A 26,024-nucleotide genomic window follows, 5' to 3' on the forward strand; every position below is an offset into this window, starting at 1 on the left:
TTTATTAATGATAAAAGAGGTATGGGGCCTTCTTGCCCACTGACTTACCCCCCAAAAAAAGAATCTACAAGGGAATCCATCCCAAATAACTCTTTATAAGATTTAAATGATAAATTCTATCTTCTCAAAATAACCAATATCTCAAAGGAGGATATCCTTCCCTCGGTGTTCCAAAAAGCGGACCGCCCAGTGCTTGGGCGGATCTGGGTACATCGCCCAGGCCCAGGCGCCCAAAAAAAGTGGTCGTCCCTGGACGCCCTCCTAGGCGCCCAGGAAACTGCCTAGGCAGCCCGCCCAATGCCCAGACCTGGGCGGCCGCCCAGGGACTGCGCCCCGCCTAAAGGCGAAAAACATTTTTCAAAGGGGCATTTTTTGTCTTGTTTTATTATACTAAAGGGCAAAAAATGGGTGTTTTACGTCCATTTGAAATCTAAAACGTATTGGAACCCATTTTAGATAAAAAAAGCCCCCAAAAAATAGTTTTTTGGTATTTTTTTAAGATTGAAAAGTTTCTCGAAGTTATAAGAAATTGATCAAAACATCACCCATTGATATTAGATTTAATTATAGAGAAGGGAATCAAGGAGGTTGGAGAGCATCTTGTTGTATAGGTTGTCACAAACAATACTGCTCCTAATGTTGCTGCAATTAATTTGTTGAGCATAGCTTATCTTAGAATATTTTGGATTCCATGTGCAACACATTGTATAGACCTCATGCTTGAGGCTCTTGGAAGTTTAACCGAGATATTAAGTGCAGTGAAGAAAGCAAAGTCAGTTACAAATTTCATTTGTGGCCACCATAGCACCCTCAGCATGATGCGTAGATTTATAAAAAAGAAAGAGATTGTGAGGCCTGGGGTCACAAGATTTGTGACCTGATACTTATGCCTAGATAGCATACATTCGAGGAGAGTGCAGTTGAGGCAGATGTTTACACTTCGGATGACTGGAGAGCATGCAAGTGGTCTAAGGATCAGGTTGGGAAGAACGTAAGAGATATTATCCTTTCTAAGGCTTTTTGGTGAGGGGTGAAAGGTGCTCGTAAAGTATTTTTTCCTTTTGTCAAAGTCTTTCGCATGGTTGATAATGACAAGCTTCTATGGGCTATAGATATGAGGCTATGGAGAAATGCAAAAGAGAGATAGCCCAAAATTTTGATAATGATGAGAACTGCTACAAACTTGTTTGGGATATTATTGATGAGAAGTGGGATAGGCAACTACATCGGTCATTACATGCTGGTTATTATTTGAACCGAGCTTTTTTTTATGTTGACAAGGATATACACATAAATGACACAATTAGGATTGGACTTAACAAGTGTATAGATCTGCTAGTCCTTGATCCTGATATCCAGGATATTATATGCACTGATGAGTTGATAAATTACAAGCGCTCATTAAAGTCTTTTGGAAGTCTAATGGCGATGAGGCAAAGGACCAAAATTGATCTAAGTAGCAAAAATATTCTTAAGTTCATCAAGTTCAAGTAATAAAGTTTCATTTTTATAATTATATTATTTATTTATGATTTTATTCTATATCTTTGCAGCCAATTGGTGGAGCCAACATGGGTGTAGCTCTCCAAATTACAAAAGTTAGTTATTCGGATCTTAAACCTAACCACTTCCTCATCCAGTTGTGAGTGCAACTGGAGTACTTTTGAAGAGGTAATGCCGTAAAGGTAATTTGTATAATTGCATTAATAATAAATGAACCATAGATTTTAATTAATTTCATTTGATTTTGTTAAATTCATACAAAGAGAATGAACAAACTTGAATCAAATAGGCTCAATGACCTAATCTAAGTCAAGTATAATTGATTCTTGAAAGACATATTTGCTAAGAGAGATATGAGAGACCCCATCAGATCAAAAAATATGGACAATGCTATAGAGTAATTAATTGATGATGAGATCGAAAGGCATGAATAATTGACAAGGGGACATGATCATGGATACTTCAGAGACATTAGCTGACCTCCTAAAAATCTTTGGCACAAAGAATGAAAGTGGAAGAGGACGACCAAGAAGAAGAGGCAGATTCAAAAGAGACAAAGGAAGAAGACGACGATCAATATGTCGAGGAAGGTGACGACTTCGATGAATATGATGCCAATACATCTAACCCTAATTTTTTTTATGATGAATGTTGAATAATTATTGAACTTTGAACTTTGATTGCACTATAAATGGTAAATTTTAAGTTTTAATTGGATATGGATTATTGACTAACTTTTGGCTATACTTATAAAATGTGTGCTAATGTGTAGTATAATTTCAATCCTTATGTGCCCTAAATATGTAATTATTATATTTTATTTCATATATAACTGTAAAATCTTTTTTGAAGTCAACTGGACAGCCCAAATTCTAGGAGCCCACCTAAGCACTAATTGGCCTTGACACCCCCAAGCCACCGAGGACTTGCCTAGCACTTTTTGAAACTATACCTTCCCTTTAAAATCAAATACAAGTGACATCCTCTCTCTCTTAAATCACGTTAATCTCTATGTCCTACAAAGAAAGCATCTCTAAACAAAATCAAATTCATCCCAACTACTAAAGAAAAGATCAAGTAAATCCAAAAGAAACGAGAAACTAGCTATCCTATCTAATAATTAAATCAAATTCCCTTTCAACACCTACATTAATAATTAAACCCATCCAAATAAGATAATCTCATCCAAGTCCTAGAGTTCAAAAATAAATAAAAAAGTAAAATCCAATTACGCCATTGCGGTGGCTCAGATTGCATCACATACTCCCTTTACTGTAATTAAGGGCCATATAGACCCTCATGACCACCAAAATCCAAGTTTCATCCTCCACGCCTATTTTATTGACTGATAAATCTTACATTAAAAGCTATAGGGACTTAAAAATGACATATGTTTCCTATTAAATAATAAATAGGGTATTTCAGTCCCCTCCTCGCACTAGAAAATCTCCCTAGTGTTCTCTCTTGAGATAATCATTTTCACTCCAAGAAAATTAATGTCGGTAACAGAATTTCTGGTGATTTTCTTTGTTTCCTGGATGGTACTTTGAGATAGATGGCACCTGAAAAAGAAAGAAACATGGCATGGATTCTGATATATGCTTGCTTGGTTCGAGAGTTGTGGAGATGGGGCATTGAAATTTCAAAGTCATGTTGGGATTTTCTTGATTATTTATAAAAAAATTGGCCACAACATGCTCTGTAATTTCTATTGATAGATAAAACCCTTCATCCGGCATATCAACTACCATGGTTACTTTAATCCTTTACTTGGTCTCCATTTGGATGGAGGCTTGCTCTAATACTTCCAATTGGCATACAACTTTTTATGGAAAAAGCATTGATTAATCAAAATAACACAAATTTCTTGAAGAACGATTTTCCTATGGAATTAGTGATAAGAAGGTTAGATCTGAAGGAGAACAGAGAGTATCATTTTCAATTAACACTAAAAAAAGAACCCAAAAAATACAAAAAACACAATACGAAGGACTAAAGACACAAGATAATTGAACAAACATGAGAACGAGCACACTAATATTCAAAGATGATCAATTGCAGGGACACAAGACGATCAATAGCAGGACAAAAGCTCTAAGAATAATCAAACTCATTCCAACGAGCAAGAATCATGATTGACAACAGCAGAAGCACAGTCCATAATCCAGGGTTACATTCCACGCTAACCATGCCAAGCATTCTCATGCCAGCTAGAATGCCAAAAATATTTGAACATCACATGAACAATTGCTAAGAATGTCCGCAACATAATCGATAATACATACTAAGCACATTCGGACTCAGAGACAAAATATGAAGAACTCATAAGTTGATGCTTTCTCAATTCAGATGGATGTAGATAGTTAAGAATTCTTCCTACAATTCCTAATGCTTGATGCCTAGACTAGAGGTCACCAATCATTGTTGTCAGGTGCAAGTGCGTTCCCAGGAGCGGGAGCTGGCTCAGGTCCATAGAACCGTGGACAGTTGGAATCTCCTTGTGGTTGGGATCGTCTGTACGATGTGTGTATGTATATATATATATATATATATATATATATATATCAATCCGTTGATTTGGGAGGTTTTGGGATCCAACTTCAAGCCCCTAAAACAACCTAGTGGGTCTCTCTTGATCCCTGTTTGCGCTGCCTAGATTTGCAGGCATACTAGCACCCGCCTAGACTCCCAAATCCAAAATTTTGAACATCATTCACAATTGAAAACTCATTGTTGGCATGTATAAACTATGTTAGCACTAAATGAGGAGAAAGAACAAGTAACAAGTTTGAATCAAGTAAAGAAAAACACATTGAATCATTCACCCATGTGATAAAAAAATTAAACAAAAAATGAATTTAGTTCTATATACACTCGAAGAACAATCACTATTGTACTCCACTCAATATCACTACTTTAGAAAAAGAAATGCTAACATAATCATCTTAAGCCAGGGACAACACCGTATTAGCCTGATTTTTTTCAATCAACATTATTGTTGTAAAACATGCATTACAAAATCCTTTGTTGCCACAAACGCAGAAAAAATCTGCATCTTTGATGAATATGTACAGGTGTAGCACAAGAAATTCACAATTGCTACAAAGGTGCCAGCCTGTAATAATCAACAAACACAAAATATGAAAAGTGAATCTATCAAACAATCTCAGAGAAGCGACTCTTCTTAACAAATACTGAGATTCAGGAAGTAGAGGAATATAAAAAAGAAACAAAAAATTGAAACAAATATTACTAATAACCTGTTATAAAAATCTACAGAGAAAAGGTAAGCAAATTATTCAAAAGCATAAATATTGATACCAGTCAAAAAGAAAACTACAAACACAATGGCCCATCAAAAATCCAATATATTTCATCACCGCCTCCAAGATTCAAATCTCCAGCATAAATACACATTAACATAGATGAAATCAAAACAATCAATACAAATATTTAATGGAGAATCATCATAACCCTATGCATCTATCACAATAACTAATGGAGAATGATCATAACCCTACACATCTATCACAATAAGTACACAGTCCACTTCACGATGAAGCAAGCCCTATGATATGGCTTAATCACATGAATATTGTTGTGCCTCAAATACCCACCAACTTCAACAGGCAACAGTCCCTACTCCAAGCCATGGAACAACAACATAATCTAGATTTCAATGCCACAGCAAATTTTTTTCTCCAAAAAAATTACTAAGCCAAATAATGCTGCACCCATTAATTTTTTTATTTAGTCGTCCACAAACAGTTAACATAATACATAGCGCAAACCAAAAAGTGATGTCCCCAATAAGCACATGGACTCAATTAGCTTGTGAATTGGCAGGAAGATCACACAGTTCTAAGATCAATCATATGAAATTGGTTAGCTAGGTATATTCTATGACCACAAGAGAAACCATATTTTCTTACAATGCATAATATGCCTCTATCAGTCCCAACACAACACACGTGATGGGAAATGCTTGGGAATCATTGTAATCAGGACTGAGAGTCTATCCTAGAAAAGAATATGGCTAGTAAGGATGCAGCTCAATGAACAATTCTGATCTCAAATTCAGAGTTCACCACAAAGTTGGAAATGCCAAATTTTCGCTACTTCAATAACATACTTAAATCACAATTTTCAATGATTTTTAGAACTGTACAATCAAGTTGTTCCCAAGGGTTTACAGGTGTTTCCCAGAAGTTTAGGGACATATTCTTGTTCCACTGAAAAGGTTTCAAGAGTTATAGAAGCAGCTTAATGTCAGTAAAACAGTGTTGCACAAAGAAAACAAAAACAAAAAAGTGCAAGATGCAGCTCGAAGTCAGTAAAATCATTCTCTGCCATCACAACCAATATCATCCTCTGGAATCACAACCAATATCACTGGGATCAAATGACATCAATTCAAGTTCATCTAAGTGAAGTTGATATGTTGGAACTGGTCGTTAACGCTTTCCAAATCAAATTAGTAAAATAAGGTTGACTATTTGACAAATATCCGAAATTGATTGCCACCAATTTGAATATATCTCAGTAAGTTTCACATGATACACTTTTTCTTTGTTTCCAATAAGTTCATTTGACAAAGCTCTAGGCTCATTCTACATTACCATGGCCAATCTAATATAAAAATAATTCGGGATGCTTCTACATTATTTGGATATGAAGTAGCATCACTACACTTGACAGTTCAAGCTAGACCAAACTCCATTGCTCTTGAACTGCGTCATAATGGAAGAAAGTAACAAATATTTATTAATTCGCTTTATTCATCCAAAATTATCACAACCTAACAAACTAGAATATTATACTGAGATTTACATTTTTATTTTATATTTTGTAACTATTTTACTATATAAATAAGAACAAATCTAAAATATCTTATAATATCAACTAATTTAAAAAGTCTTATTTACAACTATAAGAAGAAATAATATATTACATAAGATAATATATTGGAAGTGCTGGACTTACCAAATCCCTTCCAAAGTTTGGTTGAAGATTTAAGATCGTTTTTTTCCGACCTCCTTTTCTTGGTTTCCAGCATCTCCGCCTTCTCCCGACTTCTTTCATCGCCCTTTCCGTTCTCGGGAGCACAGTAAAGAACACTCTCAGTGGACTTTGGTCAAACGGAATAGATCTTCCCAGCAAACTGTTAGAGCTTCTCCGGCTGGCTCTAGACTTCGACCTCTTTGCTGGCAAGCCCCTGGTGCCAACTGTCACTTGCTTGACAAGACCAAAGACGCCCGTCCACCAACCCTTCCCCTCTCCTCAATCAACTTGTATTCCCGGCCCGACAAGTGTGCTGCTGGAACTTCTAGGCTTGGGCTTCGCCTTGTTCAACCTAAATTTGGGCCTCAGCCCCACCCCACTATCCCTCTCCCCTCGGACTCCCCCTCGGGCTCCCCTTCGGGCCATCCTCCTTTCTCTAGCCCACTATCTTCCTCTCTCTCTTTAACCCCCATCATACCTCCCTTAACATTGCCGCCCTCGAGCCCCTTGCCACGTTTGCCCCCCGCATCTCCAACCGTTACGTGTCCCCAGTTGCAACTTGTGGGGTCAACACCTGTGCCGTGTACACCACCATCTCAACCTTCAATCCTACCTATCCCCCCCGCCCTCTCCATCCCTGCGTCGTCGGTCGACGAGTGTACCCCCCCTTACATCGACCCCAACCCCTCCCATTCCTTTCGTGCCCCCTCGCTTGCCTCCTCCGACCTTGTCCCTGCTCCCTTCTCTCTGCTACCTACTCCCTCCTGCACCCCTCTACCTACTCCCTCTTCTCTTGCACCCCTTGCTCCCATCGCCGTTTCTCCCGCTTGAGTTTGCCACCGTTCCTATGCTCCTTCCCTCTTATGTTATCACCTCTCTTTTGTTCTTTCCCTTCCCCTTTACCTCAGTTGCTTCGACACCCTACAAGGTCATGGACAGGAACCTGCTCCCCTTTGGTTTAGCCGCGGTTCACTCTACTGCCCTCTCCCCTCCAAACCCCAATGTAGTCACAGGTCTGTTGTCCCCTCACCTCCCCTACGCCCTCCACCTTGTTCGTGTCTGCCATGTTAGAATGATGCATCTCCGCTATCCCCCCCTTACCATTACCTGTCAGCAGACTACTCTTCCATGCACGTTCACCACTACCTTGCCTACCTTCCTTCTCAGTCTTCCTTTGGCACCTCCTCTTGCCTCACTTTTCTTCCACCTTCGAGTTTCTCATCCCTTCCTTCTTACGAGTACCCTTCGAGGATCCTTCACCCCTTCCACCTCAGGAACCTTTACCCCTCCCCACTATTTCCTCTTCCTCCCTCCCCACTCTCTCCTCTTCCTCCCCTCCCTATAACTTGCCCTCTTCACTGCCTTTGCTCCTCCTCCCCTTCACCAGGAGCATGCACCTCTCATTTATGTGCCCCATGTTTCCTCTACCCCAGCATCCTCTTCCTTCCCGGAGTCACATCCTGACAACACCTTCCCCCTCCCTGTTCAAGCTATCACGCCTGAAGCTGAATCTAGTTCCCACCCTGTAGAAATGAACACCAATGACGAGGCTAAAAGGGAAGATCAAGACAGAGACCTTGATAAGATGAAGGAGATTTATGAAGTCATGGTCTTCGAACATGACGAACCTAAGGGACCAGCTCACCTCTTCTTAGAGGCTGATGCTCAAAGCCGCATGAAGGTGCACTCAAGGCACAGTGGGAACTTCTGAACCTCTTTTCCTCTCTTCTACATGTGGCCGCCAACTCAGTTGGCTCACACTTCAATGCTCCCGAGACGGTCAGCCAGGTTGACCTCTACCCAGGAAGCTACCCCTGAATTCCACCCGGACCCATGAAGCTCCTTTCGTGGAATATCAGAGGATTGCGCCAGTCACGCAAAAGAAGCGCAATCAAGGATATGACTGCAAAGTTCTTACCCACCATCCTGGCCCTCTTTGAAACCAAACTTCCTGAGCCTACCCTCCCTCTTATTTGCCAAGTCTGAGGACGCAGACCTAGCCAATGGGTATCACGGCCTGCTAACAGGGCCGCAGGCGGCATCTGGGTTATCTAGTCTGGGACCCTTCAGATAATACTCTGGTCTCCTCTCACTCAGGAGACTTCTCGGTTACTATCCTACTTTCTCGTACCTCTGATGGGCTCCATTGGAAATTCACGGCTATCTACGGTCCTAATTTTGACGCAGAAAGACCCAAGTTTTGGGCTGAATTGGATCAAATTGCTTCCCTACGACACCCCTGCTGGTACTTTGGGGGGGGGGGACTTTAACACCATAATAATGGTCACACGAAAGGAACTCTGCCCAAACCCACTCTAGGGGTATGAATGCCTTCTCTGACTTCATATCCCGCAATGAACTAATTGACATCCCACTTCAAGGAAATCGGTTCACGTGGTTCAGCCACTCTCTTCAACCCACCTTGTCCAAGCTTGACAAATTCCTGCTCTCTATCGAATGGGAGCAGGTGTTCCCTGGTTCTCATGCCCTCTCTCTTCCCAAACCTACTTCTGACCACTGCCCCATTCTCCTAGAAACAGTTGTTGTACACAGAGGCCCAAAGCAGTTTAGGTTCGAACTGACATAGCTTCAAGAGGACTCCCTCTTAATGTTGATTCCTCTCTGGTGGAACTCTATGTCCACACTGGTCTCGGGAAGAGCAGGATACAGGCTACAAACTAAAATTCAACTCCTCAAAGCAGCCTTGAAAAACTGGAGCAAGTCCATTCTAGGGAACTACTCCCAAAATAAAGCTTCCCTCCTTCACATTATCCAATCTCTAGATCGCTTAGAGGAAACCATGCCTCTTTCTAACCAAGAAGCTACCTTTAGATCCTCTGCATGATTGGATTACTTTGCGAACATTAAGAAAGAAGAACTGTTCTAGTTCCAGAGATCTCATGTGAAATGGTTCAAAGCAGGGAACCTTAACACGGGATTCTTCCATCGAGTAGCAAACTGCCGTAGAAGGGATAACACCATCTCTATCTTCAAAAAAGACAACTGTTCTCTTACCCATCCCAAGGAAATTGAGGCAGCCATCCTAGAATACTTCCAGTCCCTCTATGCAGCCTCTTCGGTCCATAGGCCCAGAATGACTTCCCTCGATTTTCTCACTATATCGAACCATTGGAGAACGTGGCTCGGGAGACCTTTCTCGGAAGCTGAAATTGTAGGGGCCATTAACACCTTGGCCAAAGATAAGGCCCCAAGCCTTGATGGGTTTCCTATTGCGCCCTTCAAGATTTTTTTGGACACTTTCCGTCTTGATTTCCTCTTTTTCTTTGATGAATTCCACCTTAGGGGCATCTTGCATAAAGCTATTAATGCAACTTTCATCGCCCTTGTCCCCAAAGTGGAAGGGGCTGAGGAACTCAAAGATTTCCGACCCATTAGCCTTATCAACTCTTCCTACAAAATCCTATCAAAGGTGTTGGCCACTAGGCTTCAACAGGTCCTTCGTTTATCATTTCGCCTTCTCAAACTGGCTTCATCATAGATAGGCAAATTCTCGATGGTGCTCTCGTAGCACACGAGTGTATACACTCCAGACACGTCATAAAAAAGCCTGGTCTGATTTTTAAGATAGACTAGAGAAAGCCTATGACCATGTTGATTGGTCCATAATCGACCAAACTTTGCGAGGATGGATTTCGAAAACACTTGGAGAAAATGGATGCTGCTACTCCATATTTTTCTATCATCATCAATGGATCCCTTAGAGGCTACTTCCCTTCCTCAAGGCGACTACATCAAGGGGACCCTCTTTCTACCTTCCTCTTCACAATCGTGTGGCTGAAGTTTTCAGCAGATCCCTATCCCGTCTCTACCAAGAAGGCCTCCTATCTGGTTTCAAAAGCTCCACTCAGGGACCTGTTGTGTCCCATCTACAGTACGCAAACAACACACTCGTCTTTCTTGATGCTACCCCCCAAGAAGTCGATAATCTGAGGATTTTCCTTAGATGTTTCTAGGAAGCCACAGAGTTCAAGATCAACAAGGACGAATCTAAAATGATGGGGGTGGCCATCACAACTGATTGCATTAGATCCCTGATCCCAGGTTGGGAATGCCAAGTCGAGGACCTGCCATCCACCTATCTCGGTCTTCCCTTAGGTATAGGAAAACCAAAAAAGCGCCAATGGTCCAAGGTGATAGATAAGGTAGACAGACGCTTATCAGGTTGGAAAGGAAGATTCATTTCAATGGTAGGTCCTTAAACGCTGATCAATGCTACCTTAGCAAACATTCTTTTCTACCTTGTCTTAATTTCATATGCCTTCCTCGGTGACCAAAGGCTTGGAACAACTCTCCAAGAACTTCTTATTGTCTGGCCAAGCTGAACAGTCAAGGTTCCATCTCATTTCATGGGATAAAGTTTGCTTACCAAAATCACAAGGTGGACTCGGGATTAAAATTTTGAGCAAACACAATCTCACCCTCCTAGGCAAGTGGTGGTGGCGCCTAGCTACACAGTCAGACGCATTGTGGGCTCAAGTCATTCGTTACAAATACAAGATCCTGGCTACTACTTGGGTGCCACATGTGAGACATCGAAGTTGAAGTTCAGGTGTGTGGAACTTGATTGCCCACTCCCTTCCTATTTTCAATAATTATGTCAGATTCCACACCAGAGAAGGATCGAGAGTAAAATTCTGGTCTGACATGTGGTTTGGTCATATCCCCCTAAGGGATCTCTTCCCCTCCCTTTACTCCATCGCCTCACACATAGAGTCTACAGTGGCTGACGAAGTGGTTCCTGTAGGAGGGCGAAGAGTTTGGAATCCATCTTTCAGGAGAAACCTCTCAGATGATGAATCCCTCTCTTTCATTCAACTTTCAGCAGCTTTGCACACCAACTACAGTCCTATCAGTGGGACGCTTTGGTGTGGACTCTCTCCCCCTCTGATCTTTTTACAATGGCCTCCTTTTATAGGAAACTCACTCAATCTCCCACTCTGCCCTTCAACCTCCGCTCGATCCTTTCTAAAGTCTGGACATCGCACCCCCAAAGGTCCAGACTTTCAACTAGATAGCTAGATCACATAGAGCTTTAACTGTAGATCAACTACAGAAGAGGGAAATCCATATTCTCAACAGATGCGTTATGTGCCAAAATGAGGAGGAATCTAACGCTCATCTGTTCATTCACTACGAGCAAGCGCGATACCTTTGGAGCCGGCTTTTACTACTTTTTGGCATACAATGGGTTACCGCACCTACTGTCCTATCCCTGTTATCCACAGATTTCGCCAAGCCATGGCCCAACGCCAGAAAATTTATTTGGAAGGCTACACCTGTTGCGCTTACATGGGTTATTTGGACAGAAAGGAATACTAGGATATTCCAGGTACTATCAACAATGGCAAGCACTTCTCCATAAGGTTACGGCCTTGGTAACCTTCTGGGCAACCAATCATAAAGTCTTCGCTGGGATACCGACAAACTTTTTTCTAAGCCATTGGGATAATATCCTATTTCACCAGCCGCTGAAAACTCAAAAACCCAATAATTGACAACCACCCTGAGGGGAACTATCAAACTTAATTTTGACGGTTGGTCAAGGGGCAATCCAGGCTCATCCGGTGCTGGTGGAGTCTTCAGAGATCATGAGAGGAATATTTTACTTACGTTTGCCAAACCCCTAGGCCACACAAACTCACAACGTGCTGAAGCAATGGCACTCTTGTTGGGGCTCAAGCTCTTTAACGGATCCCACTTGATAGTTGAAGGGGATGCTTACAATATTATCTTTTGGGCATCTAGAAAGTCTATAACCCCTTGGTACATAGCTTCGATCTTTGATGAGATTGAATTCATTTACCGGGATATCAGCGTCTCATGGAGGCATATTTTCAAGACATCGAACGAGTTCGCAGATCTCATGGACAATGACAGAACCAACATCCAAGAAAGTGGCCTATCTCCGCCTCCTGATCTTACAAACAGTTTTGGACCACCGTGAAGTTTGCTGCAGGGTTTTTCTCCAATTTTTGCTCACCTCTTATATTTACGTTGTAAAAACGGGCATTTTATAAACCCTTTGACTGGTTGGCTGCATCAATTTGTTGTTGTCACAGTAGCCGCTTGTCTGTTTTCCTGTTTTTTCTGTATAGGGATTACCTAGCCCCTTCAAGGCTCCGATAACTCCCAATTTTTGTACGGGATGCTCCCAACACTTGTACATACTATCTTCTTATTTAATGAAATGGTTAACTTTATCAAAAAAAAAAAAGAAAAAAGCCCCAAAGACTATATTTTAGCATGTCCTTATCAAATGCATTGCTAAAACATACATCTCATCTGCTTTGTTATCTCCTTCGAACCATCTTTGTTTAACCCCTGGGTTTGGTTGCCGGATGTACTATAAGTTCCAGTAGGTTAACCACATTTGACCTGATGTAACATAAGTTCTATTGCAGTCGTCCTAAGGGAATGACCACAAGAATTTTCTCTTTTGACTTTTTGAGCTTTCATTCCTATATATTCTGTCGTAAATAGTTAGATAAAGAGCATACATACTAAATTTTTATGGAAGCAGTACAGAAGACCATATATCTTAGCAGAAGCAGCATAGGATTGACACATCCATAAATGTACCACATCATTTATATACATCCCAAGCAACATGATATTTACACAAGATACAAGATAAAATTTTGTTGGTTAAGACTGAACATAATACCATTTGATTCCCTTTTATCACAAACAGAAGTAAAGCAAATACCATGCAAAAGAATAAACTCAAATCTAAAAAGTTCATTATGGCATGCTTTTTACATTCTCGCAGCTCAGCCATTACTAATACAATTAGTCTTCATTGATCCTCCAGCCTTTAGACCAACATTTCGTTTGCTTGAGGGTGGTGGTACTCTAGGTGTTGCAGTCTTAAAAGGTCCAAATATATTCATAGCAAATCCAGCTTCCACAAGACTAGCATTTATTGAATATGAGTCATAAATCAATCAAAATTTAATTTGGGATTCAGTTTTTTAATGTTTCTTCCCAAATTAGAAAATAATTTGGGACGCAAACATGTATAGCTCCAAAATAAATATGTTTCTATTCAATCATTTAGATATAACAAGAGGTAATAACATCCATAGATGTAACACATCCTTCATATTCATAAAATACAAAATCAAAGATAACTTCTTTGCATAGGTGAAATTGAACATCATGTCATTCAGTTCTCTTTTCTTGAAGGTAATACAATGCCAAAGAATAAATTTGAAGCAAAAAGGTTCATAATTCGTTTCTTGCATCTCAGCTATTGCTAATGCAATTAGTCTTTGTTGATCTTCAAGCCTTCGGACCAGCATCCCACTATTTGAGGATGGTGACAACTCTATTTATCTGTTGAGATCTAGAAAGGTTCGAAGAGATTCACGCAAAAAAACATTTTAGATGCCACATGACTCACATTTATGGTATGAGTCATAGATAAAATGAGAATTAATTTGGAATGGAATCAAAACAAACTAATTTGGGATCTAGTTTGATGACATAAAAAAATAAGTGTGTCCCTATTATCCCAAACTATGAATTATTTTCTTGGGGTTTGTGGCCTTTAAAGCCTATAAGAGCATGTAATAAAAATTATTGTGGATTGTATACTTCAATTGGGAGTGTGTGTATTGGTTGATTGATCTAGGGTTGGGCAATCTATGGCCCTAGTCATGTCCAAAATCCTTTCCTCTAGGCAATATGGCACTACGTAGAGGGTTTTCAAAGGGACATCCCCAGTCGAGGTTGGAGAGATACCCATAGATGGTCTATAGGTTAGGACAGCTTCGGGATTTCCTGTTGCGGAAGTAAGACCTGTGAAAGCAAAGGCTAAATCGTCAAGGAACTTTTGCACGGAATGTACACATGACAGCTATATATTGGGAAGAAACCCTGAAAGGTCCCTTTTTTGTCAATTCTTTTATTTTTTTGAAAAATTGTACTACAAGTACCAGACAACATTTGGAGCTTTTTCCTTTGAGAAATCAGGCCAGCACTCGATGTACTGAACTGACTTCTCCATAAAAGTGTCGAGTCCGCACTCCAATTGCTAGACAGACCTTTGACAAGTTTTCCACCAGAAGTCAAGCCAGCACTTGGACTGTCAGATAATCTTCTTTTCAATTAGGTACTTCAATTGATAGACAGACTCAATCAAAATAAAAAAAAGAAATGAAGTGGGGTGGTGTTTAGAAGAGATAGAATGTGAGATAGCAAGAGAGATAGAGGTGAAGGGTAAGGGCTTTTGTGTGTGCGTGCATGCGTGCACGTGTGTGTGTGTGTGAGTGAGAGAGAGAGAGAGAGAGAGGTGAAGGGTGGGGATTGGGCAATGTAAACCCCACACCTCTCTTTTTTTGTTCAATCAATCTTTTCTTTTCTTTTTTGTTTTGAAGACTTGAAGTGGTCCGGCCTGGCCAAAAGGAAAGTGGTCCGGTCATCCAAGTGTCAGACCAATTTCTGGCCAAAAGTTTGCCAGTACTTGAAGTGCTGGATTGATTCAAAGAAGAAGTTTCACATGCAGTTCTGTACTTCAAGTACATGACTAGGGATATTTTGGGAAAAACTAAAAACTGAAGAAGAAAAAAAAAAGTACCCAAGCAAAAAAAAACAACAATAGGGATTATTTTTTAATTCTGAAAAAAGGCATTTTTATGGTTTTTTTTTTTTTTTTACAAGGTTACATAGGAATGGAACTTGAGACAGTGCTATGAAACCCAGTTGTTATCGTCTTAATCCAAGCCCTTGTACCATTCAAAATTGGAATCATCATGATAACATTAAAATAAGGGAAAATTATGTAAATATCCGTTATATTTCCCATTATTACAAAAATACTTGAAACTTTCTATTATTGCCTAGATGTCCGTTTTTTCAACTTCATAACACATTTTGAAAAAAAAAAGTCGAAATTGCCCATTTTCGGTTTTTGAAAAATCGAAATTTTTTCAATTTTTATTTTTGAAGAACCAAATTTTATAGCTTGTAACTCGGCATGTTAAAAAAAGAAACAATAAAAAATTAAAGTATATATATAATACGATACCCATTTCTATCACTATTACCCAAAGGAATAGTGTATTGGTAAAAGGCATATGGTTTTCTTCAAGAGGTTTTGGTATCAAATCCTACCCATTCCATAATGGGGCTTTTTTTTTTTATTTTAATAAAATAAAAAACATCCGTTTTTTTATTGAAAACTTAGATTGCATATGGATGATGGGGCTTCGTTTTTTGCTTTTTAATATAAAAAAAATCCATTTTTTATTGAAAAAAATTAGATTGCGTATTGCGGGACTTGAACCCTTGCATGGTCACCGAAAAGCCACAACCATTCCATAATGAGGGGTTTTTTTTTTTTTTGCTTTTTAATAAAATAAAAAAGTCCATTTTTTATTAAAAAAATTAGATTGCATATGGGGGAACTTGAACCCTTGATGTGAAAGTGTAGAAGCATGCATGATACCCAAAAAGCCAATTCAACCCCAAGTTTATATATTTGGGCATACATAATATTGATATTTAAAAACCGAAAATTAAAAACAAATCGTTTTTGAAAAACAAAAAATGGGTAGTTTCGTCTTTTTTTAAAAAAAAAAGTGTTATGAAGTTGAAAAAGCAGACATCTGTGTAATAACGAAAAGTTTCATGTATTTTCGTAATAACAAACTATATAACGGATATTTACATAATTTTCCCTTAAAATAAAATAGATAATGACCCTTTCATATAATAAAAAAATAAAGTCTACCATAAATTCAGAACAATGGAAACTCCCCATTCAAAATTAGATTCAATTTGATGACACTAAAAAATAAAAACAAATATGATCCTATTCAATTAAGATTTAATTGGGGAAGCACCCAAACCTACTTAATTTGAAATTCAATTGATAACATTAAGAATTCAGTATGTCCCAAATTAGGATTAGTTTGGTATGCATATAGGAGGAGGTAAATGACAATAGAGAGCAAACAACTAAGATACATGAACAAACATTTTTCTATTTTAAAGAAAAAAAAATGAACCAAACAAAAGTCTGTTCCATCTTTTAATATATCCCTGGAGGTAAAGAATGATGCTGAACATATGGTACTTTATCTGTGTTGATAAATGGAAAAAGTCAATGAAGAAGTTACCCTCTATAGATGCATGGACCAGATACTTGAATAGTCCCAAAGGCAACCAGGTAAATGCTAATCATTTCATAGGCTGATACTTGCTATTTAAAAACCTATATCCATCTACAGACTATACAAATCATGATAAATGCAATGCAAGGTGACTTGCAGAGAATCGCATGCCAATCTAGTGATCCAACCACAATATATTATTCACTGGGCCATGGGACATTCAATGGATGGCCTAGGCAAGGAGTCAAAGGTATATGGCCAAGACACGGACCAAGTGTACACATATTAGGTGCAGAATGAGATTTGACTTTCAACAAATTTTGTGATCCTTAGGAAGGTTAAATAAATAAGCCAATTATCCTAGAGTTCCTCATTAGAATTGCATTACGTACTGAATGAAAGAAACAAAAAGAAAGAACTGAAGTACATGGATGATCATTTTCTTGTTAATCAAATGAATCTCCATCAAGATATAGAAAAAGAAAAACTTCATCATGATGTGAGCATGTGAGCTAAATTTTGTTCATCTACATATTTGTAAATGGAACAGCCAAGACCTTGCTATGTAGACTTGGATTCATAGTCTTAATATGCGTGCTAAGGTGTGGGCAATACACTGTATGATGTTCCAAAATTTTCGGTAATTTACAGCAGAATTCCAGGAAGACCACCTTGCAGTAAAAAAGGCTACATCAACTAAAATATGAATGAGCTTTCCGCAAAATTTTGCATATATAATGTAGACCCAAAACCAAACAAGATAGGCATACCTTGCACCAGGGAATGTTGCTGCCACATGAAGAACCAGGGGCCTGATGACAGCTTCAACCTGCGAGCTGAGACAGCAAATTGGTTACACCACCTAAGGTTACCCCTAGGACTTTCTTACACCCCTTATTGTCTCCCTAGACCGATGGTGCACCTAGTTTGAATACAAATATCCCTTTAAAGTTTTCTGAGAAGAAAAATTGCAGAACAACATATTGTCGAATAGAAAAGAACAAGGTTTTTGTCTCACAAATCTGTTTAAAATTTCAGCACCATAAAACACAGTCAATCACATGCCACCCTCTCTCTCTCTCTCTCCCCCCCACCCCCCCCCCAGGGTTCTCTTTTTAGCCCTAGCCCTCTTGGCCACTATGCACACCTCTTTTAAGCCTTTGAATTAAAAAAAAATAAGTTGAATTGAATTAACAAGAGGAGAGGGTATGTCTTTTTGCGGGAAAAAAAATGGAACAGGTCAAATCAGGGTTATTTGTCTTCTAATATGAGTGGGAAACCAAAGGAATGAGAGATTAAATCTTAACCATCAACCCCAGATCAGTCATCATGATCTAAGGCTTGGAATCACACCATTGTCCCTAGTAGGAACCTTCCTAACAATCTTCCAATACAATTGGGAATGCGCCCTCCTTGAAATCCATATAACCTAGGAGTCCCAATCCAAATAGATCTTACACTGACTAACCAAAACCTCTCTTTTAGAATTGCCTTCCTAGGATTCCCAAAACCCAATAAAGTTTGTTCGCCACCTCACAACTTATAGAAGCTTTAAGAGGACAAGAATCAATCCAAGAAGGTGGGGGGGGGGAAGGGGGGGGCAATGCCACCCGTGGGCCCCAAATGGCACCCAATGAAGTGGGTTCCACATGCCTCCCATGCAGCCCTCAATGTTTTTTTCTAAAATAATAAAAAAAAGAGGACGCGAGTGCCTACATGGCCAGGGGTCATAGCTATCTAGGCAGGTGGCCAAAGAACTAAGAACTAAGCGGCCCAAACATAAATTAAGGGGGTTTAGACCCTCAAAGATGTTCCTAGGGCAGTTGATGGATCCCAAAAACTGCGAAATGAAATTAACAATGCCGCGACTGAGAAAACCAACTATCAGTGGGGGGGGCAATGCCACCCGTGGGCCCCAAATGGCACCCAATGAAGTGGGTTCCACATGCCTCCCATGCAGCCCTCAATGTTTTTTTCTAAAATAATAAAAAAAAGAGGATGCGAGTGCCTACACGGCCAGGGGTCATAGCTACCTAGGCAGGTGGCCAAAGAACTAAGAACTAGGCGGCCCAAACATAAATTAAGGGGGTTTAGACCCTCAAAGATGTTCCTAGGGCAGTTGATGGATCCCAAAAACTGCGAAATGAAATTAACAATGCCGCGACTGAGAAAACCAACGATCAGCGCTAAGGTTCAAGACTTAGACTGAGAAAGTGAGCAAAGCGGAATGAAGCAAAGGTGCAGGGCCATTCTCTTTTTTATTAGAATGACTACGCAAAGGTGCAAAGCCTTCAATTGCAGACTGAGACTACCAAGCAAGGGTGCGGAGCACTTAGAAAGTAAGGTGTGAGCTTTAAAGCAAAGGTGCAAAGCCTTCATTTTACTATGCGGTTATGAAGTCACTTAGCTCGATGTTAGAAGAGTTAAAGGGGGGAAGACCCTACCCTAAATAAAATAGTAGAACCGCTGTTTGCTGACTTTATAAGGTATAACTGATCTACAGTTCTCCTTAAACTTCCATGCTTGGTGGATAAGAAGCGAACAAAGGTACGCTCGCTTGCTATCTTGTTCTCTGTCGTGAACTAGGATCGCTCGCCAGCTAGATCAAATTGGAGCAACATTGTATGAGAATATATTACGCATCCTCGGGGACAAGGGGCGGAACGACCTCTCAATATACTTACTGCAGCCCAGGACAGGCGTCATCTAGGTATCACCTCTTGCTCCGATCTCCCCTTCGCCTAGGACGTTGTCTTGGCCAAGAGCCATAGGTAGTTGATGCTTCCGTTTGGTTGTTCTTTCTCAGTGTTGATATCGACAAGACCCAACCAGATGATGTCCCTGGTTGGTAGTGAGAGGACGCATAGTACCTGCATACCCGGGTTCAAAAACAAGATTTTCTTTTGTTCCTTGCTCTCCCTTAGCAGAGGGAAAGGATTCTATCTATCTGCCTAGGTCCCCAACATATAGGACAAAGTTTGTATAAGGTGTCAACCTTATACTATAGAATTAACGTGCGCCTCAAAAACCCACCAAAAAAATTGTTGCGACACTAGAAAACCTTCAAATTGATCATCTCAACTGGAGACAGAGTTATGAAAATATAAGGGAAAATTATGGATATCCCACTTGAGTCAACTTTCTAAGAGTGCAAACCCCCCGCCCCAAATATGCCTAGAAAGTTGGGTTTGGGGGTTCTATAGTTTTGAATATAAAGGATTTTTAGTCATGAGAATAATGCATCCATACATACATATACATACACACACATGCACATGCACATGCACACACGTACACACACATACACACACACACGCACACACATATATATATATATATATATACATACATAAATATATATATATATATATATATTATTTGAGCATGTAATCCAAATCACTTGAAATTTTGAACGTGTATTCTTTAACAATAAGATAATCTAATAAACATATCAAAAAAAAGAATTTCCAAAATATAAATGAACCAAAATACCCCCAAAACTTTTTAGGGGTACTTTGGTCAATTTATTTTCTACGAATTATTTTTATTAGGTGTGCCTTAATGAGATGAATGGACATCTAAAATTTCAACTGACTTTTATTTGTAGAAAAAACATTAAAATTCAAATACAAAATGAGGTCGTAACCGTCAGATTGGCCCAGATTGTTGCGCTCATATGTAATTGTGAACTAGTGGGCTAACCTCAGTTTTCCTTATATATAAATATATATATATCTATATATATATAGAAAAAAGCTGGGATTAGCCCACTAGCTCATATGAACATATGAGCCAAACGGCCCAGATTTAATCTGAGCCGATTTGACGATCATGAATGTTCGACAGTGTTTAAATTTTAAATTTTTTTTTCTGCAAATCCAAATCACTTGAAATTTTAGGAATGTGTTCATCAAAAATAGCTTAATTGTCGAAAAATATTAAAAAAATATTTTACATGAAATAAATTGATCAAAATACCCCCAAAAAGTTTTGGGGGTATTTTGGTCATTTTTTTATATTTTTATTAGGTGCGCCTTGATGAGAAGAACACACGCCTAAAATTTCAAGTGATTCGAATTTGTAGAAAAAAAATTAAAATTCAAACACGAAATGAGGTCGTGACCATCAGATTGGCTCAGATTCAATCTAAATCGTTGGGCTCATATGTTCATATGAGCTAGTGGGCTAATCCCAGCTTTTTCCATATAGATATATATATATATATATATATATATATATATATATATATGGAAAATGGAAAAGTCTTCTCGACGCCTATAAGCGAAAACGAACAGCGATTTCACCTACCCTCATCACTATCCAAAATTCATCGCACAGTCATGATTGTCCGATAGAGTTTCATTTTTCATATTTTTTTTTTACAAATCAAAATGATATGAAATTTGGAGCCTGTGTACATCTTAGTGAGACGCACCTACTAAAAATGTAAAAAAAATAATTCACGAAAAACAAATTGACCAAAATACCTCTGAAGCTAATACCTCCAAATTTTAGGTCATTCCGATTTGTAAAAAAAAATGAAAAATGAAACACTACCCGACAGTCGTGACTGTGCGATGAACTTTGGACGATGATTAGGGTAGGCGAAATCACTGTTCATTTTTGCCTATAGGCGTTTTGTAGTATCTTTCATATATATATATATATATATATATATATAAGAAATGTGAGGACCTTAAACTTTCTCTTAACACATCTCAAACCCGGGTAAAGGGGGGTTTGTGTTAAGTAGGCAGCTAACGTAAAACTTTGCCAAAACTTCTTATGAATCTGAAATATACGATATCTGCTTTTGCTAGGACGTTCCCCATATGCAACGTATGGTAAAGAAACACAGGTATATTGAGAAATGAAGCTGACCCCAATTAATTGGGAAAAGGCTTTGTTGTTGTTGTTGTTGTTGTTGTTGTTGATGTTGATGTTGATGATGATGATGATGATGATATATATATATATATATATGTGTGTGTGTGTGTGTGTGTGTGTGTGTGTGTCTATGGGTATATAAATATGTTATAAAGTCAGTTTTCAGGCCTTTTGTGTGTTATTGTGTTCTGGAATTTCAAAATTTGCGCATGAATTAGATTAAAACTTGAATTTGAAATGCCAAAACTTTATAAGGTTGAAAGTCACCCCAAATTCATACAAAAGTTGCATTTCATTACTCATCAATGCCAATATGCCATAATCCATAATGAGTAATCTACATCAACGTTAGACACTAGCAGCACAAAGTCAACACATAAACCAAAAAAATAAAAAATCAAATTGGCAACAAAACTCAAAATAGATGAACTAATAAACCAACAAGACTCAGAGTATAACATCACATCTGATGAATTCAAAATGACAACTGAGTTTCATCATCACTCCCAACAACAACATATTCAAAATGATAAGTGAGATTGCAGGTACAGCTAGAAAGGCTAAGTCAGTTACAACCTTCATCTATAGCCACACCCTCACCCGCAACATGATGCGCATGTTTACAAAGAAGGAGATGGTGAGGCCGGGGGTCACGAGATTTGCTACCTGGTTCCTGTGTCTAGCATATATACGAGGAGAATCCAGTTGAGGCAAATGCTGACTTCTGATGATTGGAGAGCATGCCAGTGGGCCAGGGATCAAAAAGGGAAGAAAGCACGAGATATTATCCTATCTAAGTTTTTCTGGCAAGGGGTGAAGGGCGCTCTTGAGGTTGTTTTTCTGGAGTCAAAGTCTTGCACATGGGTGACAATGACAAGCCCTCCATGGGCTTCATATATGAAACAATGGAAAGTTGCAAGTGTGATAACTAAAAATTTGGATAATGATGAGAGCCTCTATGAGGCTGTTTGGAAGATTATTAGGGAGAAGTAGGATAGGCGGTAACACCAACCATTGCATGCAGCTGGTTATTTTTTTGACCCAGCTTTTTTTTTCTTTTATGATATAGGGATATACAGACAAATAACACAATTGTGACGATTTAATTATTGACTGGTTATGCTAAACTCTAATCACGAAATCCGAGACATTATACGCTGATGAACTGATAAATTACAAGTGCGCATTGAGATCTTTTAGGAGTGCAATGGCGATAAGGCAGAGGATCGAAGTTGATCCAGGCAATAATATACTTGTCAAGTTTCATGTTTGTTGTTTTATTTGTCTATTTCATATATAATCATAATTCATAATCAATTCATGGTTAACTATAGATAAATCTTCAACACACTTAATTTGCAGCCCATTGATGGCATGGTTGTAGTGCTCCAGACATGCAAACGATGGTCATTTGGATCTTGCGCCTAAGCATTAACTTGTCTGGTTGTGAGCGAAATAGAAGTGCCTTTGAGATGGTATGTTAGTTACTAACTTACTATGCTACTTAAGTTTTAAACAATTAAAAATTATTAGTTTACAGTTTACTAATTAGCATTAGTAATTACTCATTATAATGTAAATTGTAATATTAATTATTTTCTTTTTATTGTATGTGGTTTCAATTTTTCATATAGGTTCGTACAAAGAAAAGAAACATGCTTGACTCAAAGAAGCTAAATGATTTAGTTATGTGAAGTTCAAGAATCAGGAAAGATTTGTAACCAAGAAAAAAGAGACCCCCTTAGAACGAAAGACATGGAAAATACCATGGAGTGGTTGGTTGAAAATGATGAGGTTAAGGGACATGAGGGGTTGATGTGGGATATGATTATGGAGGCCTCAGGTACAGCAATCGACCCTCCTAGGGCCACTAAATCATCTTCACAGAGGAAGAGGGGGGCAGAGGAAGAAGAGGAATAGGAGGTAGATTCCGACGAAACAGAAGAGGATGAGTGTTGTGTTGAAGAGGGAGATGATTATGACGATAATGGGCTAGACTCCAATGCATATGATACAGCTGGCCCTACTTTTCCTAATGATGACTAAAGACTCTTTAAGTCTTCAAGTCTATATATATATATATATATATATATATATATATATATATATATTTTTTTTTTTTTTTTCCTTTTCTTGTGTGTGTGGAGCAATGTAAGAGAAATTTAAATAGAACGGATAACCAGACATGGGGCCGGAAGTGGATCAACCGGCCTAACCAGTAAACCGGTCAGTTCAACTGGCCTAACCAGGCAAGTCCCGAGCAGTCAAAAAAGTGTTAAAAAAAAATACAAAGAAATCTAATAAAATATGAAAAGTATATTTAAAGCATGGTTAAACAAAGCACATCCAAATGGAGTTGAAAATTAATAAAAAAAAAAAAATCGATTTTAAAGAATCGATTTGCGCCTAGGGGTATTTTTGAAAATTTTCAAAAAAGATGGGAAAATGTAAAAATATTTAAATAAGTATTAATGGCCAAAAAATTCCAATCTTTGCCAAAATGATGGAAAACATTAAAAAATGTATTACAAACAAAATCCCTTATTCTTTGGGATTTATATAATTTTTTTAAAAATACCTAGATGGTTCACCAAAACCGGTCGAAACCGGAACCGGCCAATGGCTGGTTCCGATCTAACCAGGCTAACAGGGTGTATTAATGGTATGGAGTATGAAGTATGGACTATAAACTGAGATGGTAATCATGGTAATCGTAAGGAGTGTATGGACTATGGACTATGTGTTTGTTATCATGTGTATGAGCTAATAAGAAGTATGATATATGGTGTTTGGGTTGGGCTTTGGACTATGGAGTATGGATTAATTGGATTATAATTTATGATTTGTGAATTGTGGCTTGTGAATTTGTGACTAAATGATTATTATATTTTCCTTGTCATTGTGTTAGTACTCGGCACTAGTAGTCTAATCTACTAGTAGGCTAGTACTGAATTTGAATATTGGATTACATTGTGTAATTAACTAATCGTCCAAATGTCAAAATACTTTAGTTTGTCTTTAGAGTTTGGATTGATTGAACATAAAAAATGGAATAAAAATGCCTCAATATGTATTTTTTACTCACAATTTGGACCTAAAAGAAGCTTTTCAGACACCTCCCACACTTGTTCTTCCACCTGGGCACTGGGCACCCCGGCCGCCTAGACACCACTAGGCATTTTTTGGAACATTGTACATGACATGTCATAATCCACTCAGAATCACATAGAAAACAAAATTCCACTGCAAATCATAATTTTGAATAAAGCATGATGCTCCTATAAGAATTTTTCCAGGGTACAATAGATGAACCAGAGCTAATGGCCACGAATGCCCCAACACTCAAGGTCTCCATTCTCATCTTTAAGATCATTTACTACCATAATCAGTTAGTCAGAGATTTAGTTAATGTATGAGGTTCCATCGAACTGTATAAAACCTCATCACTAAAACCCCAGTAAAAGAAAAACGAAGCAATGAATCACCAGAAGTGCATGATAATGCCAGGGTTCCTTGGAAATTCTTAGTTCTTACATATATGTAATAACACCAAGTCTAAGCCATTTCGACATGGACACACAATCTGAATTCTCTGGTACTTATCTTCAATCTCGTACTTATCTTCAAGATCGTGTATATAGTATCGTTAGAAGTTGATTCAAAATATGAACTTCAAATGCTAACAAGTACCTCATCATCATGGCCAATAACATGGAAAAAAGAAGCTAATCGGCTTGTAGATGGCACCTTCAGAGATTCTTAAACACATCACTTTTCATAATCAAGCAACCAAAAAAACCTATAATAATCAAGACAAAAGAGATGGAGAAAATCCAAAAAATGAGAAAACACAGGAAAACAAGAGAGAATAAGAGAGAGAGGGAAAAAAAACTAATCGTGACAATACAGTCCTACTGCGTGCATAAAGATATTAGAACCCATGAAACCTGAAAACCAAGAACATTGCAATAGAAAAAACAGACATAAAGCAAAAGAAGCATTTGATTTAAAAAACGTATGTTAAAAGTCCTTTTAAAGACCACATAAAGACATCAGCTCTTGTTCTCGAGCTTCAAACCCAAATCGCCATGACAAAAACTAAAGAAAAAAATATTAAAAATCATTTGACCAACTTTTGCTTGTGATAAAATAAGGTTTCTCTAAACCTAATATTTTAGAAGTTCAATGATGTAAGTTGCTTTTTTTATAGCTTAAAAGGTACATTTTTTCATCATCAAAGTGCACCAAAAACCTCATAAAAAGATATGAATAAGTAGTTAATTAGCAAAGCTTGGGAGAGCCAAAATTCTCTATATTGATACTTTCAGATATTGTTTAAAGACATCAATTTCTATCAGACTGCAACAAAACCCATTCACAATGGAAAAGACCCAAAAAAAAGCCACAAAGAGAAGCATTTCATCAACAAAATCATGAAATAGTTTTACAGCTAACATAGAATAACTCTATAAAGCTTCATTACTCAATATGTCTGTA

General features: G+C 38.4%; 1 protein-coding gene across 42 annotated transcripts in view; it reads right to left on the reverse strand.

Annotated features, from left to right (window-relative positions):
- Positions 1–2,926: 2,926 nt before the first annotated feature.
- EMB1687 (ribonuclease P family protein / Rpp14 family protein) overlaps positions 2,927–26,024 on the reverse strand; it is a 29,444-nt gene continuing 6,346 nt past the window's right edge. For 3 of the 42 annotated variants that reach the window (XR_016040701.1, XR_016040696.1, XR_016040686.1), the window contains 3 exons: positions 25,218–25,326; positions 17,411–17,476; positions 4,316–4,618 (listed from right to left, as the gene is read on the reverse strand). Coding sequence is in view for 19 of the 42 variants with exons in the window: in XM_088846655.1 (XP_088702781.1) it covers positions 4,496–4,618; positions 17,198–17,327; positions 17,411–17,469; positions 25,218–25,274 (369 nt within the window). In the remaining 23 variants the exon portion in view is untranslated. Of the gene's footprint in view, positions 3,066–4,315; positions 4,619–13,546; positions 13,871–14,015; positions 14,326–17,197; positions 17,328–17,404; positions 17,563–25,217; positions 25,327–26,024 lie in introns of those variants that run through there. The other 39 variants (XR_016040700.1, XR_016040693.1, XR_002281249.2 and 36 more) reach the window with 29 other exon arrangements.

The sequence above is a fragment of the Amborella trichopoda genome, chromosome 9 (genome assembly GCF_054954075.1).
Source record: "Amborella trichopoda isolate Santa Cruz 75 chromosome 9, AtrichopodaSantaCruz75HAP2 v2.0, whole genome shotgun sequence".
Lineage (NCBI taxonomy): Eukaryota > Viridiplantae > Streptophyta > Magnoliopsida > Amborellales > Amborellaceae > Amborella > Amborella trichopoda.